This window comes from Martes martes (genome assembly GCF_963455335.1).
Source record: "Martes martes genome assembly, chromosome: 17".
Classification (NCBI taxonomy): domain Eukaryota; kingdom Metazoa; phylum Chordata; class Mammalia; order Carnivora; family Mustelidae; genus Martes; species Martes martes.
Genome location: NC_137905.1, coordinates 53,048,702 through 53,066,994, shown reverse-complemented (window position 1 = coordinate 53,066,994; position 18,293 = coordinate 53,048,702). Strand labels below are relative to the sequence as shown.

General features: G+C 49.5%; 1 protein-coding gene across 1 annotated transcript; it reads right to left on the bottom strand.

The window, feature by feature from the left end:
• Window positions 1–291: 291 nt before the first annotated feature.
• Window positions 292–16,028, bottom strand: ZNF175 (zinc finger protein 175). The gene is made up of 4 exons (XM_080827627.1): window positions 15,896–16,028; window positions 12,836–13,027; window positions 7,761–7,887; window positions 292–3,482 (listed from the first exon to the last, which is right to left on the bottom strand). The coding sequence occupies exons 2-4, from the start codon at window positions 12,983–12,985 to the stop codon at window positions 1,690–1,692; spliced, it is 2,070 nt and encodes a 689-aa protein (XP_080683753.1). The 5' UTR covers window positions 12,986–13,027; window positions 15,896–16,028; the 3' UTR covers window positions 292–1,689.
• Window positions 16,029–18,293: the final 2,265 nt, after the last annotated feature.

The following is an 18,293-nucleotide window of genomic DNA, read 5'->3' as shown; positions in this document are numbered from 1 at the left end:
CGGAAGAGTAGGCAGCCCGGCCGCTGTCCTGTAGCAACGAAAGTGGCGAGAAAATAGTAAAACCTGTGAGGACGGTCACAGCCACCGAACAGATGCGCGGCGGTAGGGAGAACCGAGGTGCCCGCGCGTGTGGTGTGATGACAGAGTTCCCACCCGGGTACAGGATTATCAGCGCAGGTGGGTATCAGGTAATCTTCTGGAAAGGGCCAAACGGCGTGTATTTCTGGCCTGCACACAGGCCACTGGAGCACAGGGGCGGTCACAGGCCGCACATCAACACAGAAGCATGGCTGCGTCCAGTAAAGCGTTTATTCCAAAGAGCAGGTGGCCAACTCTATTTGACTGACAGCTGGTTTGCTGACTCCTGGTGTAAATGGATTAGGAGCCTGTGTAAAAATACAAAAAAAGTCCATACTGAAAGGTTAACACTGGTCATTTATAGAGCTGCTCACCAGATAGTGGAAGTGGAAAGAAATGGGGGCGGGGTGGCAGAGCCGAGCGGGTCACGAAAGAGAAAAGGTGCGCGCTGAAGGCCCGTGTATGTCACAAAATCCCATTTATACATTTAACCAAGAAAGTACATTCACGTGTCGAGACAGGCACACCTTGGAGATACTGCAGGTTCGGGTAGTTTCAGGCCCCTCTATAAAGCGAATGTCGCAATAGAACACGTCAAATGAATTTTTGGGTTTCCCAGTGCATGTGGGAGACACGTCGGCACTACATGGTAGTTTATGAAGTGTGCAACAGCGGTACCCCTAAGGAAAGTGTGTCCTTATTAAAAAACACCTAAAAAAACCCCCAAAAACCCATCCATCATCTGAATCTTCAGTGAATCGTAATGACTCACCACAGATCACCACGTCCAATAGGATAATAATGAAAAAGTTGGAAATATCCCAAGAACCACCAACATGTGACCGACATGATGGGGGCAAACGCCCTGGGGAAAGGTGGCAGTGACCTTCCCGACACAGGGCTGCCACAAACCACTCAATCTGTAAAAATGCAGTATCTGCAAAGCACGACAAAATGAGGTAGCTGTGCCTGTGTGTATAAAGACACTAATTATTGACTGTGCCATCTCAGGATATATTCAATTGGGAATAAATCTGATAAACCTAATTATGGTAGATCCTTTAAAAATAAACCTTCCCACACCTCTGCTATGCAGTGAAGCCTACAGCAAACACTAGAGAACTGAGTGTTATGTAGGTGTACACACACACACACACCTGTCTGGTCATTCTGGTTTCTAGTACTTTGAAAATACCGATATTCCATATTCAACAGGGTTACCATTAATTTCTCACAAATTTTCCTATAAAGCCTCTGGTACAAGTCTTGTACTTCCCAGAGAACACGATTCTCAGTGTGTTCGTCAGGGTTTCTTCCCAGGTAAGTTTTATACTCCTTAACAAGGCTAGTACAGATACGGACATTTACCCTCATTCATGTTAATTCATGTTATTTTCTGAGCCCTTTCTTTCACGTCAAATGATGTGCAACTTTGCAACACGCAGTGCTTTCCTGGAGTTTTTCAGAATCCTGGATTCTATAACCTACAACTGAATCTGACGCTTGGGAGATTTTTCTCTTCTTCGAGAAATTTAGTTCGTTTCATTCGTGTATACGCTGATGCATACGAGGAACTGATTTCTAGGTAAAGCCTTGCACGCAATAATTGCTTTAATAAGACCTGTCTCTAGTATGAGTTGTCTGATGTTTATTAAAATTGGATCTGTTGTTGAAGGCCTTCCCACACGGAGCACATATGTAAGGCTTCTCTCCCGTGTGAATCCGCTGATGCACTTGGAGCTGTGGCTTCCGGCCGAAGGATTTCCCACAGTCACAGCATTCATAAGGCTTCTCCCCAACATGCGTTCTCTGATGTGCCACCAACTCTGATTTCTGGAGAAAGGCGTTCCCACATTTGTAACAGGTGAAGGTCTTCTCTCTGGTGTGCGTCATCTGGTGTTTGTGGAAATTTGACCTGCCGTTGAAGGCTTTCCCACATTCGGTGCACACATAGGGTTTCTCTCCGGTGTGAATCCGCTGATGCTCCTTGAACTGTGACTTGGCCGTGAAGGCTTTCCCACAGTCGCTGCATTTGTAAGGCTTCTCCCCGGTGTGAGTTCTCTGATGCATGCTGAGTATGGACTTCTGGTTGAAGGCTTTCCCGCAGTCGCCGCATACGTGCTGTCTTTCCCCGGTGTGAATTTTCTGGTGGATGTTGAGGTGTGATTTTTGGGTGAAGGCTTTTCCACAGTCACCACATTCATAGGGCTTCTCCCCGGTGTGAATTCGGTGGTGTATATCAAGCTGTGACTTGGAAGTGAAGGCTTTCCCACAGCTGTGGCACGGGTACGGTTTCTCTCCGGTGTGGCCTCTCTGATGCACGGTCAAGTGCGCCTTCTGCACGAAGGCCTGCCCACACTCGATGCACACGTAGGACTTCTCCCCCGAGTGGATTCTCTGGTGCAAGCTGAGCGTTGACTTCTGGGTGAAGGCCTTCCCGCATTCACCGCACGCATACTGGCGCTCACCCGTATGAATCTTCTGATGGATGGCGAGGGTTGAGTTCTGGGAGAAGCCTTTCCCACATTCGCTGCATTCGTAGAGTTTCCCACTGGCGTGAGTCCTCTGGTGTCTGAAGAGAGATAACATCTGGAAAAAGGCTTTCCCACATTCGTGGCATTTATGGGACTTCCTTCTCGTGTGAGTTTTCTGGTGTGTGATCAGTTCTGCTCTCTGAATGAAGACCTTCCCACACTCCTTGCAGATGTTAGCTGTGTGAGCTGTCGGATACACACCGAGCTCTGGCTGTGGGGTGAAGCCCTTGGTACATCTGCTGCGCTCCTGGAGGTTTTCTACGCTATGGAATCTCTGCTGCTCGAGGGGCGGCTTCTGGGGGAAGCCCCTGCCGCACTCAGTGCATTTATGGGGTCTCTCCGGATTACGAATTTGGTGCTGTGTGCGTGACTGTTTATGGCCGAGGACTTTCGGACGTTGATTCCCTTCGCAGAAGTTCTCTCCCGGATGACCGCGCCTGCAGCTGGCCCGGGAAGAGCTACGGGTGAAGAGCCGGCCAGAGCCAGCCAGCCCACCGCGGTGCTCTGTGCGGTCGCTTTGAGCCTCATGACTCACGTCTGGCTTAGGCTTCAAACTCTTGGCAAACGAGCAGTGTTCAGGAGGCCTGCTTTGTGAAGAAACAGGGCGGGGCCTCACATGGATGATTTTTCCCAGGTCCCTCCGCTCCCAGTGTCTCTCGGTATCCAGCGTCTTCCTGTCGAGGCAGGCCCCGCGCCGTGCAGGTTCATCTTGCTCCTGCTGACCCCTCGCTGCGCGGCCGCTGTGTCCCCACAGGTCTTCTGAAAAGGAACACCACGAACCACCTCTTGTGACTTCACTTTCCTTATCGTTGTGAAACGAAGCTTTTTCAAAGATTTTCTGTTGGGAGGTTTTAAGTCCCAACGCCCCTTCTAGAAGGAGAGGAAGAAGATGAAAGGGACACGAGTCAGGAGAGGATGGAGGAGAAATCGTAGGCGCGGACTGAGGGCGAACACAGATTGCCGGGTCACGGTAATCACGATGGTGGGAGGACGGCGCCGCCGAGCAGACGGCCACCCTGCCTTCGCGACGTGTCGCCTGTCCGCACACAGCACAGAGCACGTGTGCAACAGCGCTCTGCGTCGCGCGGAAACTCTTCAAGCCTCACAACCCCGCACGTGTAACCGCGTTTACTCTCCGTTTCGCAGAACAGGAGGCGGCGCAGAGTCCTACGTAACTGACCAAAATCACTTCCCGGAGCTCTGGGGAAAATTAGATTAGATCAAAGACAAGCCAACTCCACCTAACGCAGGCACGCGGTCTAGAAACCCGGAGACACCAACACCTACGATGACAGAAAATACAGACAAGGCTGTGACACATGTGGGAACAGCCAAGGCTTGAAAAGGAGGGGCTCCGAGGGCAGCTCTTCTTCAGCCTTCAGATCTGAACTGTCACTAACCTGCCAGCTTCCTCTCACTTGTTAGAAACGATACCAAACCCATCTGTCCTGTAAATCCTCTAGAGAAGAGAGCTCCAACCCTGACGCCGCCAAGCAGAGAAAGGATACCTGGGCCCGATTCAACTGTCCAGATCTCTCCAGGAAGCTGAAATCTGTTTGCTTGAACCGATAAACTTATGACCCAAAAAAAGTACATTGGAAGAGTGGACAAGGGGTGGCTCAGTGGGTTAAGCCTCTGCCTTCAGCTCAGGTCATGATCTCGGGGTCCTGGGATCGAGCCCCGCATCGGGTTCTCTGCTCCGCGGGGAGCCTGCTTCCCCCTCTCCCTCTGCCTGCCTCTCTGCCTACTTGTGCACTGTCAAATAAATAAATAAAATCTTGGGGCGCCTGGGTGGCTCAGTGGGTTGGGCCTCTGCCTTCGGCTCAGGTCATGATCCCAGGGTCCTGGGATCGACCCCTGCGTTGGGCTCTCTGCTTGGTGGGGAGCCTGCTTCCCCCCTCTCTCTCTGTTTGCCTCTCTGCCTACTTGTGATCTCTGTCAATCAAATAAATAAATAAAATCTTTTAATAAAGAAATAAAATCTTAAAGAAGTTGACAAGTAAGCCGTCCCCTGAAACGTGTGTCACCCTCTTCCACAGAAGTGAACTGTGGCCAGGCCAAGCCACAGAACAGCTCCCAGCGCCGCTGCGAGGAGGTGGGACGGGGCGTCTATTTCTGCTCGTGGACTACGAATGCAGCATTATCCACCAGCTCCGGCCTGGGCGGTGAGATCACAGCTTCTCAGTACCCTCCACCCTTTTTCTGCCCAGCACGACCTGCCTCTGGATGCCGGGCACATTCGATGCTGCAGAGGGACAGCATCACAGAGCAGAGTGCAACTGCGAGGGAAAAACTCAGGACACCTGAAGAATACAAGAAGCGAGGCTTCCTGCTGACCTGCTTTTTAATTTTTATTTATTTATTTTTTTGAGATTTTATTTATTTATTTGACAGAGAGAGCGAGCAGGAGAGCACAGCAGGGGGAGTGGCAGAGGGAGAAACAGGCTCCCTGCTGAGCAGAGAGCCTGATGCGGGGCTCGATTCCAGGACCCTCAGACCACGACCTGAGCCAAAGGCAGAGGCTTAACTCACTGAGACACCCAGGGGCCCCTGACCTGCTTTCTTAAAAAACTGTTTTACAGGAGAGAAATTATTCTAGAAATTGTCACTGAACCTTGGTGTCTCTGTATGCTACCTAATACACCATTTTCCCCCCACTAAGAATGGGAGTCATTGATCATCAAATTGACTAGTATAGAACAGATGCTAAAAAGAAAGAGGGGTGCCTGGCTTGGTTAGTAGAGTGCATGACTCTTATCTTAGGGTTGTGAGTTTAGAGCCCCACGTTCAGTGCAGAGATTACTTAAAAACAAAATCTTAAAAATATGTGGTAAAAAACATGTAATTATGAAATTTATGATCTCAACCATCTTTTTAAAATTTTCTTATTTTAAGTAGGCTCATGCCCAGGTATTTAGTTTTCTTAGATAATATATATTGTCTACCTTTATGTATATCATACATATGTCTCTGTAGCAGACATGGAACAAAATAGGAACCCAACAGAACAGAGCATGAGCAATGAAACTCTTCAGTTACACTTAAAATTAGAAATATGTGGCCACGACGCTGATGTCACTGAGAAGACTCTGTTAATCCTACATGGTAATAACTTTTTTTCCATCAAAATCTCAGGAAAAAAACCCCAAAATATTGGAAAACTCTGTCAATGGCATCATGACTGACCTCATCTAGAATCCACAAAACCCATTAGGAACAAAAACACAAGCAGGAAGAAACAGGAGCTAATTTAGGGGAGCCCACTGGGATTAGGAAAAAGCATCAACTAAATTGCACATTCAAAAGAAAAAATTGTTAGATTTCTAAATAAGAGGACTGCGGTGGAAAGCCAAGACATGCGAGAGACTCTGGTAAAACGTGTAAGGCGAGAAGCACGTTTGATTTGTGTAAGGATTCTAATTTCTGAGTCTTCCTACGGCAAGTGTCTGCCACGTAGCTGAGTAAGAGATGGTTTAGGTACAGGGACCGGAGGGGGTCGATCTAGGGACCACCAGAAAAAAACTGAGGCTTGGGTGTTCCGAAGAGAAGGGGCCTTGACTTCCTACACGAAGGGATGATCAGAAGGAAGCACAGACACAGTGTGCCTGGGCAGCTCAGTTGTTAAGCTTCTATCTTCGGCTCAGGTCACGATCCCCAGGTCCTTCGATCAAGCACCGCATCAGGCTCCCTGCTCGGCGGGAAGCCTGCTTCTCCCTCTCCCACTCCCCTTGCTTGTGTTCCCTCTCTCGCTGTCAAATAAATCCATCAAATCTTTAATAAAAAAAAAAAAAAAAAAAAAAGGCAGCAGCATGGGGGCCCTGAACTGCAGGTGCCACAATCAGGGGAAAAGAAGAAAGAAGATCCAGCACAGAAAAGAAAAACCAATGAATTCAGGGGACAAATAAAAAGGAAAAAAGGCCTTAAGAAAAAACTCCATGGACGCAACAAGATGACAAAAGATGCGAAACCCAATCAGATGACAGATGAGGAGATGCTCTTTTTTTTTTTTTTTTTTTTAAAGATTTTATTTATGGGGCACCTGGGTGGCTCAGTGGGTTAAGCCTCTGCCTTCGGCTCGGGTCATGATCTCAGGGTCCTGGGATCGAGCCCCGAATCGGGCTTTCTGCTTGGCGGGAAGCCTGCTTTCCCCTCTCTCTCTGCCTGCCTCTCTGCCTACTTGTGATCTCTGTCTGTCAAATAAATAAATAAAATCTAAAAAAAAAATTAAAATTAAAAAAAAAAAGATTTTATTTATTTATTTGACAGAGAAAGAAATCACAAGTAGGCAGAGAGACAGGCAGAGAAGGGGGGAAGCAGGCTCCCTGACGAGCAGAGAGCCCGATGCGGGGCTCGATCCCAGGGCCCTGAGATCATGACCTGAGCCGAAGGCAGAGGCTTAACCCACTGAGCCACCCAGGTGCCCCTGAGGAGATGCTCTCTTTACTAGAAAAATGAAATTAAAGCAAGAAATAGCCCTCCTGCCCACCACACGGGCCAAGAGAAAGCCGATGAACAGCCGGGCTGGCAGGCGCGATGCACTCTCCCACGGGAGCTCGTCTCCAGAGCGGGATGGCTTCCGTGGTCACATTAACTACACTTCTGTCCAGGGGTCAGGGAATCCCGCTCCGAGTGTTCACCTCGGAGGAATTCTGACGCTTTTCTCTAAGGGGCGTATTTACAAGATAATGTATCACAGTGTTAGTCAGAAACTGGGAGTGGGAGGCAACGTACAGCCCCACCACTGGGGGACAGATAACACCCCCCCCCACCCCGAGATATCCACGTGGGCCAGGTAACAGTCACTCACTCTGATGCCTCTGATATGGGAGCTGACCCTCTCTTATCTGTAACTTCACTCCTTTTTCCATCCTGGAAAGGATCTCTGGGTTGGGACTGTGATACCCTGGTAATGAGAAAGAATCTCGGATCTGAATGGGGTCCGGGGCTTTACGGGCTATTGGCTCATCGGAAAAGTCAACATCTTTCACTGGGAACAAAGTGATATTCAGGGGTGACCTAAACGAATGAACAATCCGGGACAAGCGAAAGGCACACGGATTACATACTTCAGATGCCCTACTGCGTTGCACAACAAGGAAGGAAATCCCAACGAGGTCCATCCAAGATTCCCGGGTCAGGTGTGCTCACCCACGGAGAGGAGGTGGCTGTAGATCTCCAGCATCACGTCCCGGTACAGGCATCTCTGGGCAGGGTCCAGCTGCCGCCACTCCTCCCTGCTGAAGTCCATGGCCACGTCCTCAAATGACACCAACCCCTGTAACAACACACCCCGATGTCAATTACTCATTACCAGTGAAACAGAAGCTACCCATAGACTTCTTTTGAATGACTTTTCACAAAGATCTATACAGCTTTCCAATAACTCACCCGTTTCATGTTTTATTTGGGGGGGTCTTAAAAAGTCTCTAGAAATACGCTGCCATCTACTACGTACTTTCATACTGGGCTGGTATTTGTTCTAGTTTTCTGGCCCAGAGCGCCTTAAAACCCTTGAAATTTCCTAAGTGAGGAGAGTGATAAAGGGTGTCTGCTCTTCTGTTAAGAGGTCAGTGTTGGATATGGGGGGCTGGTTGCCAGGGAAACCCACCAAGTGATGAGAGGACTGAACTTTCAGCCCCACCGCTGAAGTCCAGGAAGGGGAGACGACCTGGAACCCATCACCAGTCGCCAACGATTTCATCACTGAAATCTGGGTTGCGTGTTCCGAAGCCTCCATAAGCACTCGGAAGGGCAGGGTTTGGAGAGCTCCCAGGCTGCCGAACCGGATCGCTTTCATACGCCACCCAGCCAGGCCTCCCAACTGTACGGGGACAGAATCCCTCCCTGTGTGTCTCTTCATCTGGAGGTTGACTTTTTTCTTTAAGATTTTATTTATTTATTTGAGAAAGAGCACAAGCAGGGAGAGGGGGGTGAAGCAGGCTCCCTGCCGAGTAGGGAGCTCAATGTAGGGCTCGACGCCAGGACCCTGGGATTATGACCTGAGCCGAAGGCAGCTACTGACCCACCCAGGCCCCTTGGTTGTTGATTCTTATCCTTTAATCTCCTTTGCAGTGAACCAGTAACCTAGTGAGTACAAGGGTTTCCTGAGTTCTGTGAGCTACTCTTAAAAATTAATTAAACCCAAGGAGGAGGTTACGGGAACCTCTGAAGCCCAGGGGGTCGGAAGCATTGGGGACAACGCGGAGTTTCAACTGGCATCTGAGGTCGGGGGAGAGGGGCTGTCTTGTCGGACTGTGCCCTTAACGTGAGGGATGTGGCCCCATCTACGGGCAGACAGTGCCAGAACTGATTCTGAGAACGAGACCCAAACAATTAGCAACAGCTAATGCACAAGATGGGCTCTCTCATGTCAAGGGAGAGAAATTAATTTCAACCAGGCCAGATGACGGTGAGGACGAAACTGGTCAGCACAGCCCGAGGGGACACGCCTGCGCAAAATTCAGAGAAACCCCCGCGACACGTGCTCATGCTCCTCATCGGCCACCACATCCCGAAGTCACTGCCAGAAGCCCAGGAGCTGCATCCTGCTTGTCACGCTGCACCGAGGTTGAAGTCGGGGACCTCAGCCTGACCCCCCTTGCTAGCGGTATAGAACTTGCGGGTTTTGCCTATTTAACCCTAAACCTTCCCCCTTTTGTATCCAAAGGCTGTGGTTTCCCAGTTTGCCAACCGGATGGCAATGAAGCTTTCCCTTGCCTGGGATCAAATCTTCACATTGCAGATTGCTGACAAATTGTAGGACACCCAGCTGGTGTCACAGGGAAGTGCTCAGTGTGCGAAAAAATTCCGCACGCGTCTGGTGACCGGAAGCGTCCGAAGCGCAGTTTTCTGTGTGTGTAAAGAAGATGCGCAGGAGAAGCGGTTTTCCTTTACGACAGGGAGCACCGATCTGACCAAAAGCTGATCCTCCCTCCTGGAAGGGTGGGCATGAAAAGCACGCTAGTTCCGAGGGTCTGGGAGGATATGAAAGAGCGATCTTTCAAAATGCCAACATATGTGTGGAAGGAGGGATGCCCCCTTCCCCTCGCCAAGCAGGTCTCCAACAGCGGTGCGGCCTCCAATTCAACTCAATTCTGACCCCATCCACCTGGAGGTGGCGAACTGATCTTACCGGCCAGGGCTCAGCCCTTGAGGACTGCTGCACCCCTCCAGGGGCTGGTCACAAGCCCAGGCTGTGTCACCTGTACCTCTGACTTGCTTAAATTAGAGGTTCCCACGACCCCCTTCTTGGGCTCAATTAATATGCTAGAGCAGCTCAAAGAATTAAGGAAACCCGTTTACTCACTGGGATCACCGGCTTATTAGAAAAGGATAGTCAAAGATACGAATCAAGAGCCAGATGAAGGGGGGCACGGGGCAAGGTAGGTGGGCGTTCCCATGCCCCCTCCAGGGGAACCACTCCCGGGACACCTCCACGTGCTCACCAACCCGGCAGCTCCCCAAGCCCACTGGATGCTTATGGAGGCTTTACCACATAGTCGCGACTGAGGAAATCAAGAGCCTTTGGTAACTGATTCACCCCAGCCATGAAGAGCTGGGACTCCAGTCCCAGCCCTCTAACCACTGGGTGGGTTCCCTCGGCAACCACCACCCTTAGGGGATTTCCAAAATTCAGCTCATTTACATAAACCCAGTTGTGGTGGAAAGGGGCTTGTTATGAATAACAAGACACACACTTCACACCTTTCTGGCTCTAAAGCTTCCCGCCCCCCACCCCCCTGCTGCCAGGAACTGAGAACAAGGCTAAAGACAGGGACAAAAGATGCTCCTCCTACTACTTACAGCTCAGGAAATTCCTGAGCCAGGAGCCCTGGACGACCAAATATACAGGTTTCTCAAAAACCTCAGTGTCACACAGCTGTGTAAGAGTGTCATTAAAGGATTGGGAGGTAAACAGCCAAATATTTCGTTAATAGGATAAAATGCACTGCCACTGAGGAGAAAGACAATCTTGACAGCTGTGAGCTGTTTTGTTTTGTTTTTGAGCTGGAACACGTGCTCTTACGGAGAACAGTGAACTAGGTTACACCTTCCTGCTCTAGCAAGCTGGGCGTGAGGACCATTTCGATTCTCTGCCACAGGGCGCTGCTTGCAAAGACAGCTGTTTTTATTCACAAGCTGACCGAAAGATCTGAATTAGCAAAAGGGTTATCTATTGAAACGGCAAAATGAAAACCAGGGCAAGCAGACAAAATTATTTTCATTGTATCAAAGGGAATGAGCTACTATGAAGTAACCCATATCCTTTTTTTTAAAAAAAAAAATTTATTTATTTGACAGAGAGAGAGAGAGAGAGATGGAGATCACAAGTAGGCAGAGAGGCAAACAGAGAGAGAGGGGGAAGCAGGCTCCCCGCTGAGCAGGGATCCCGAGAGGTGGGGCTTGATCCCAGGACTCTGAGATCATGACCTGAGCAGAAAGCAGAGGCTTAACCCACTGAGCCACCCAGGCGCCAGGAAGTAACCCGTATCCTAACAGCCACTTGAAATGCTTTCAATCACACTCTTAATACTTCAACCCACAGCAATGCAACACGAGAGGCATTTTCCTACAATGTAATTTTCTGTCACTCTTTACGGGCTTCACTGTTATCTCCCCACCCCCCAAAATTCTCATGTCGAAGTCCGAACCCCCAGTACCTCAAATTGTGCCAGTATTTGGAGATGCTGTCTTTGAAGAGGTAATTAAGTTAAAATGAGGTCAGCAGGCTGGGCCCTAATCCAGCATGACCAGGGGTCCTTATAGGAAAAGGAAATTAAGACACAGACCCCCACAGAAGATTATGTGAGGACACAGTCAGACGTCCACGGACAAGCCAAGGGGAGGCCGCAGAAGGACCCACCCTGCTGACATCTTGATCTTGGATTTCTAGTCTCTGGAATTATGAGAAAATAAATTTCTGTTTAAGGCATTTAAGCCACCCACTCTGTGGTACTTTTGACAGAGATCACAAGCAGGCAGAGAGGCAGGCGGGCAGAGAGAGGAAGGGAAGCAGGCTCCCCGCTGAGCAGAGAGCCCGATGCGGGGCTTGATCCCAGGACCCGGGGACCAGGACCCGAGCCGAAAGCAGAGGCTTTAACCCACTGAGCCACCCAGGCACTCCTGGGGCAGTATCTTTTGATTGTTAAATGATTTTTACTTGGTGTTTACTGTAATAGTTTTAACGCTCCTTTCTCTCAAATTTTCTATTATCAAATGTTTTTGTGAGGTGGAGATGACTTTAAACATTACTGAAATAGATAATCTCACAATGTATTGGTTCACGAGGGTAATCAACCATGCATTTGTTATGCTTTTTAAAAACAGAACAACTCTCTGTAACTTTGATTATACACCTATCACAGGTCAACAATGCACTGTTTATTATTATGGCCGTTCAGTATTGTTGTAAAACCCAGTGTCTTTAAATACGCAGACTAGGGGTGTCTGAGTGGCTCAGTCGGTTAAGCATCTGACCTGGGCTCAGGTCATGATCTCAGCGTCCTGGGACTGAGCCCTGAGTCAGGCTGTCCCCTCAGTGGGAAATCTGCTTGTCCCTCTCCCTCGGCCCCTCCCCGCTCATGCTTGCACTCTCTTCCTCTCACTCTCAAATAAACAAAATCTTTCATAAATAAATAAAACACACAGACTGACTAGGAAGTTCAGGAAACCTTCGGTATACCGAAGAATCTTCCTCTTTCCCCAATATCAAATATTTTATCTGTGGGCAATTTGGAAACACTCTTCTCTGGCATTTGTATTCATCTTTTAAAATAGGAAAAACCATACATGTCCTTAAAACTCCGTTTTTGCTCTAGTATCCTATGATTCTATAAACCATGAGGACAGAGGGGAAACGAGCCAACCCCCAACAAGCAGGTAAGAAGTCAGACTGGGACCAGCTGAGAACATGCAAAGACCCAGTGGTGGATGAAGGCGCTTCCCAGCTGGGCAGGAAGGAGTCCGCATTTCCCCGACAGTGGCTGGGGCTTCCCACCCAGATCAGGGGCTCCCTTTTCATCTTCCTTTGCCCCAGGACCAGCCCTCTGCAACACAGCCTCCTCCACCAGTCTGTACAGAAGGCCTGTGATGAGGGGACATAAGCCCCCGTGGTCCGCTCTCAGGAGGAGGGGCACAAGGTTTCAGCAAGAGTCCAGAGCCCGCTACTTCCTGTGTCTGCCCTCAAATTCTGGAGAACCGTCCCTGGCGCCGCTCCTGCTTACCTCACACGGCCCATTCTGCTCCTGTGGACCCAGGACCTGGGACCTTTGGGGCACATTCTCGTCAGCGGGCATGTCTCCCCTGGGCTTCACTTCTCGGGTTCTCTTGCCATCAACTCCACTCTTCCCAGGACCTCGAAGCTGGGTGGGCATCTGGAGGCTTCGATCAGAGCTGCTGGGGAGTGTCTGGCTGGGCTGTGAAGAGACCCGCAGGCTCAATGATGTGGTCTGACCCACGAGCTCTGCAAAGCCACCAGGAAGTCCTGGAAAGGCAATGCTCACATGGTCGCTCCTCTAACATTTGCCCCACACAGGTATTTTTGAGGGTCCTTAGGGAAAGGCCACTGTGCTAGACCCTATGGAATAGAAGTTCAGAAGAACCCAGCCGGTTACGAATCGGGGTAAAAGAAAAGACAGAGTTCTGGGGCGCCTGGGTGGCTCAGTTAAGTGGCTGACTCTTGATTTCGGCTCAGGTCACGATCTCAGGGTCCTGGGATTGAACCCACATCAGGCTCCGCTTTCAGAGTGGGGAGTCTGCTTTGGGATTCTCTCTCCCCCCTCTGGCTCTCCCCGCACTCGTGTTCTCTAATAAACAAATCTTCGGGGCACCTGGGTGGCTCAGTGGGTTAAGCCTCTTGTCCTCAGCTCAGGTCATGGTCTCAGGGTCCTGGGATCGAGTCCCGCAATGGGCTCTCTGCTCAGCGGGGAGCCTGCATCCTCCTCTCTCTCTCTGCCTACTTGTGCTCTGTCAAATAAATAAAATCTGGGAAAAAACTAAACAAAACACAGAGTTTGGACTACATGAAGGTTGAACTGTAGCTCTGCCACTTTTTAGCCTTGGGAATAGGAAAGTATTACTTTAAATGTAGTTTCCAAAACGAGGATGCAAGTTTTTATCGCAGGCATCGGGACACTGACATGTGATGAGTCTCATTAAGCCTGCAGCACCTGCTTGGCATGAACACCCCATTTAATTTCCACATAACCCTGCCCAGGAAACATTATGATCGTTATCATGCCCATTTTGTGGATGAGGAAACTGAAGCTATTATAGGCTTTGCCTTGCGGCCAGTCTGCAGAGGGAAGAAAAGAGAATCAGTCCTTCCTCTGCCTTGTTCCAAACTACACACAGCTGACTCTGTCCCACGTGATCCCCTACGTGGTCAGCTTCCAGACACACCATTCCCATTTCCTGCTGCCTTCAGAGAGGTGAGGATCCTAGGCGGCCCAGCTGATACATCCATGCAAGCTTCTGGACGTTTCAGTGCCCATCCTAGACAGCCCAGACTTCTCTCTCTCTTTTTTTTTCTTTCTTAAATATTTTCTTTTTAAGTAATCTCTAAACCCAACGTAGGGCTCGAACTTATAGCCCCCACATGGAGTCACACGCTCAAATGACTGAGCAGCCAGGAGCCCCATAACAAAGCTGAAACTTAAATTTCCTGTGCTCAACCCCCTTCACCTGGAAAGCCTGCAGACAAGCACCAGTGATGAAGTTTTAGAATATAAGTGAGGTTCAGTGGGGTGCAGTCCGGAGCCGACGACCAAGAAAGAATTCTTGAGACATCTCTGGTGCAAACTGGTCGTTTATTAAAGCATGGGGACAGGACCCAGGGGCAGAAAGAGCCGCGGACCCATTGTGAGGGGTGGCGGGTTATACACGATGGGGTTGGGGGAAGTAAGGAAAAAGGGAGGTTTCAGTAGAACTTTCATATGCTAAAGAGGACCTACAAGATACTGGAGGCCTTGCCTTTGTCAGGTTAAGGTTGTTTTTCCCTTCTAGCAAGGTATTCAGCATAAGATGGGAGATTCCTGGAAGGTCACGCCGGTCCCACCCAGGACTGAGGGGTGGGGGGATGCTGCAGGGGTCAGCTTCTCTTCAGTTCCCCCTTCACCAGGAACCCAGATCACTTACGTGTCTTGAGTGTACGTAATGAACTGCCTCCCAACCCCACACAAAGGCAGTCCCTGACAGCACTGACCTCCAGATGTCCCCAAGGAGTGGAACACAGGACTGCCACAAGGTCATGAAATGCCTCCCTGTCACCCACACAGCCTGGCTACCCTGGCTGCCAGTAAGTGTTTCCCAGGGAGTACGATTTCCACAGGACCCCGAATAATCCCCAACATGGGGTTGCAATGAACGCAGCCCAACAGGAAACCATCATCCATCTGTTCAACTGCTGACCACGAGTGACCCTCACCATGTCCACAGGGGGCTAAGGAAGGGCCTCAGAAACCCCCATAACTGACCACCCAGACGGCAGTCCTTTGGCTCGCATACCCTCCCCTTAGCACCGCACTCTGATTTCTGCAGGTCCCCAAACACTGCTCCCCGATGCTACAACGGGACCCTCAAGGTCCTCCAATCCCTGAAGCTCTTGCTCCCAGTCAATCACCACCTCCAGAGTCACTCCCCGGATGTCCCCAGTGCCATCTACTAAGACCCGCTCCAGAATCATGTTCGCCGCCCTCAAGTGAGCAAGTTTCAAGGGCCAACAATGCAAAACGTGATATTAAAACACACTTGGGGGGCGCCTGGGTGCCCAGTCGGTTGAGCGTCTGCCTCCCGCTTGGGTCCTATCTCAAGGTCCTGGGATGGAGCCCCCCGCTGGGCTCCCTGTTCACCGGGGAGTCTGCCTCTCCCTCTTCCCCCTGTTCCTGCTCTCTCTCTAAAATAAAATTTTAAAATCTTTTCTTAAAGATTTTATTTACTTATTTCACAGCGAGAGAAGGAACACAAGCAGGGGCAGTGGGAGAGGGAGAAGCCGGCTTCCCGACAAGCAGGGAGCCCGATGTGGGACTCGATCCCAGGATGCTGCGATCATGACCTGAGCCAAAGGGCGCCCCTAAATAAATCTTAAAAAACAAAACAAAACACTTGGAGTTTAAATTCCCAGAATACTTACACACATACAGGAAATACGCAAAGCCTGAAAATAACCGAGCCAATCACCCAAGTGGGATCAGAAAACGCCACTCATCCCACAGCCCCCTTCACTGAGGCCTCGTCACTCACTCCGCAGACCCTCGTCATTCCTCCCCTCAGCCCCTCACACTCACCCTAAGCCGAGTTCCCCTCACGGACCCCAAAGGATCTCCACTGCTAATGTCCGGAAACACCTCGGCCTCCCACACGGGTGACAGATCAGAACCACTGAACAACCCATCCGAAATGGCCGCGCCGAGCCACTTCCGGTCTGCGTTAGATTTCCAGGCGCGTTTCTTAGCGCGACCGGGAGTGAGCGGTGCGCATGCTCGGTGGAAACTGTGAAGCCACACCCTGCCCATAGTCATCATGGCATCTTACTGGATCCAGGTATTCTGTCCCTTCTTCCCTACCAAACTCACCTTGCACGGAAAAGCTAATGGGATCTCAGCGTGTGTTGAGCCTGGCCGACAAACCCCTCTCTATCACCAGACTCCCCCGGAAGTAGGTCCAACTGCAGGCTCTGCGGACTGGGTAGGCTGTGGGCTTGCCTCTCCCGGGTCCTGCTCAGCCTGAGAGGGGTTGCTGTCAATCCTCAGACCAAACACAGGGATTGGCCCTTCAGGACTGATAGGAGCCACTCCCCAGTGCTCTGCCGGTGAGAGAAGAAGAGACAAAGCCAGACCCAGTGTTCAGAAGTAGTTTCTTTATAAGTTCTGCAGCCATTTAGTGCAGTAGGTATGATGTGGGAAACAAAGGGAGAAGAAAAATTAATAAATTTCTTTACTATCTACAGCCCACTTATAAATCCTTGAAACAGGCAGTGACATTCCTCTAGGGACTGAACTGCCTGATGTTAATACTTTGCTAAGGCGAAAAGGCAATCCTAGCTTGACTGACAACGCCCCCGCCCCCCCCATACTGTAAGTCTACTTGAACATATAAAAATTCCTTTATCTCTAACCACCCCCCCCCCCGCAAGATTCGGATCGGCAATCATCCCCTAAGCACATGGCCCACTGATACACATCTGAAGGGTCTCATGTCTAAGGTTTATTAGACGGTAATAAGTTACCTTTTCCCAACGATAGCTAGCCCCCTTAAGGTCCTCGAAACCTTGCTTCCAAAATACCTGGGAGACATACTTAATCTCTAATCCCCTTCCAACCTGAAAGTACATAATGGGCCACTCCTCATGACCCCGGTGCAGCTCTTTCTGCCCATGGGTCCTGTCCCCGTGCTTTAATAAAACCACCTTTTTGCACCAAAGACGTCTCAAGAATTCTTACTTGGCCATCGGCTTCCAACCCTAACATCTTTCCTACATCAGATATAATGGTTAAGCACAAAGATTCTAGAGCTGGACTACCTGGGTTTAAAGCAAGATGTTCAAGTTTGGACAAGTTAGTTAACCTCTCTGTACTTCAATTTCCTGTTTCAAAAAGTTGTGAGGGTTAAATAATTAAATTATCATAGGCAAAATGTTTAAAACAGGGGCGCCTGGGTGGCTCAGTGGGTTAAAGCCCCTGCCTTCAGCTCAGGTCAGGGAGCAGAGCAGCTGAGCAGAGAGCCCAGGAGGGAGCCTGTTTCCCTTCCTCTCTCTCTGCCTGCCTCTCTGCCTACTTGTGATCTCTGTCTGTCAAATAAGTAAATAAAATTTTTTTAAAAAATTAAAAAAATGTTTAAAACAGCACTATTACATAATAAGACTGTGCTGTTATGTGAGAAAAATATTGTTTCATTTATTCAACAAATATTTATTAGGTTCCTGTGGTATGCCCAAGAAAAATTGTTTAAGGTCATCGTGTAACTGAACTAATGTGAGTTCCCTCCTTGTGAAGTCACAGATAGAAACTGATGTGATTTGAAGTGGGGTTGGAGAACGAAAGGTCAAGAAAGAATTCTTGAAACATTTTCGGTACAAAAAAAGTAGTTTTATTAAAACACAGGACAGGACCCCTGGGCCAAAAGAGCTGCACTGGGATTGTTAAGGAGCAATTGATTGTATCCTTTGGAGTTGGGGGAGGTAAAGACAAAAGAAGACAAAAGAAGTTTCCAAAAGGATTTTCATATGTTCGGGAAGACTTAAAAGATCCTGGAGTTCTGACCGTTGTCAAGCTAAGGGTCCCCCCCCCCAGGAAGGCATTAACCTTAAGACATTTGGGAGTTCCTAGAGGGATGTCATATTCTGCCTACCTCAAGTATTTGTCAATGAGTTGCACGTTATAAGGAATTTATTTTTTTTTAAGATTTTATTTATTTATTTGATGGACAGAAATCACAAGTAGGCAGAGAAGCAGGCAGAGAGGGGGGAAGCAGGCTTCCTGCGGAGCAGAGAGCCTGATGTGGGACTCTATCCCAGGACCCTGGGACCACGACCCGAGCTGAAGGCAGAGGCTTTAACCCACTGAGCCACCCAGGCGCCCCGCGAGTTATAAGGAATTTAATTTTATCCACATTTCCTTCTGCCTTTGTTTTCCACGTCAGAAACTACACCAGTGGAGTTGTCACACAAAGAAAAATTCTTTGCTG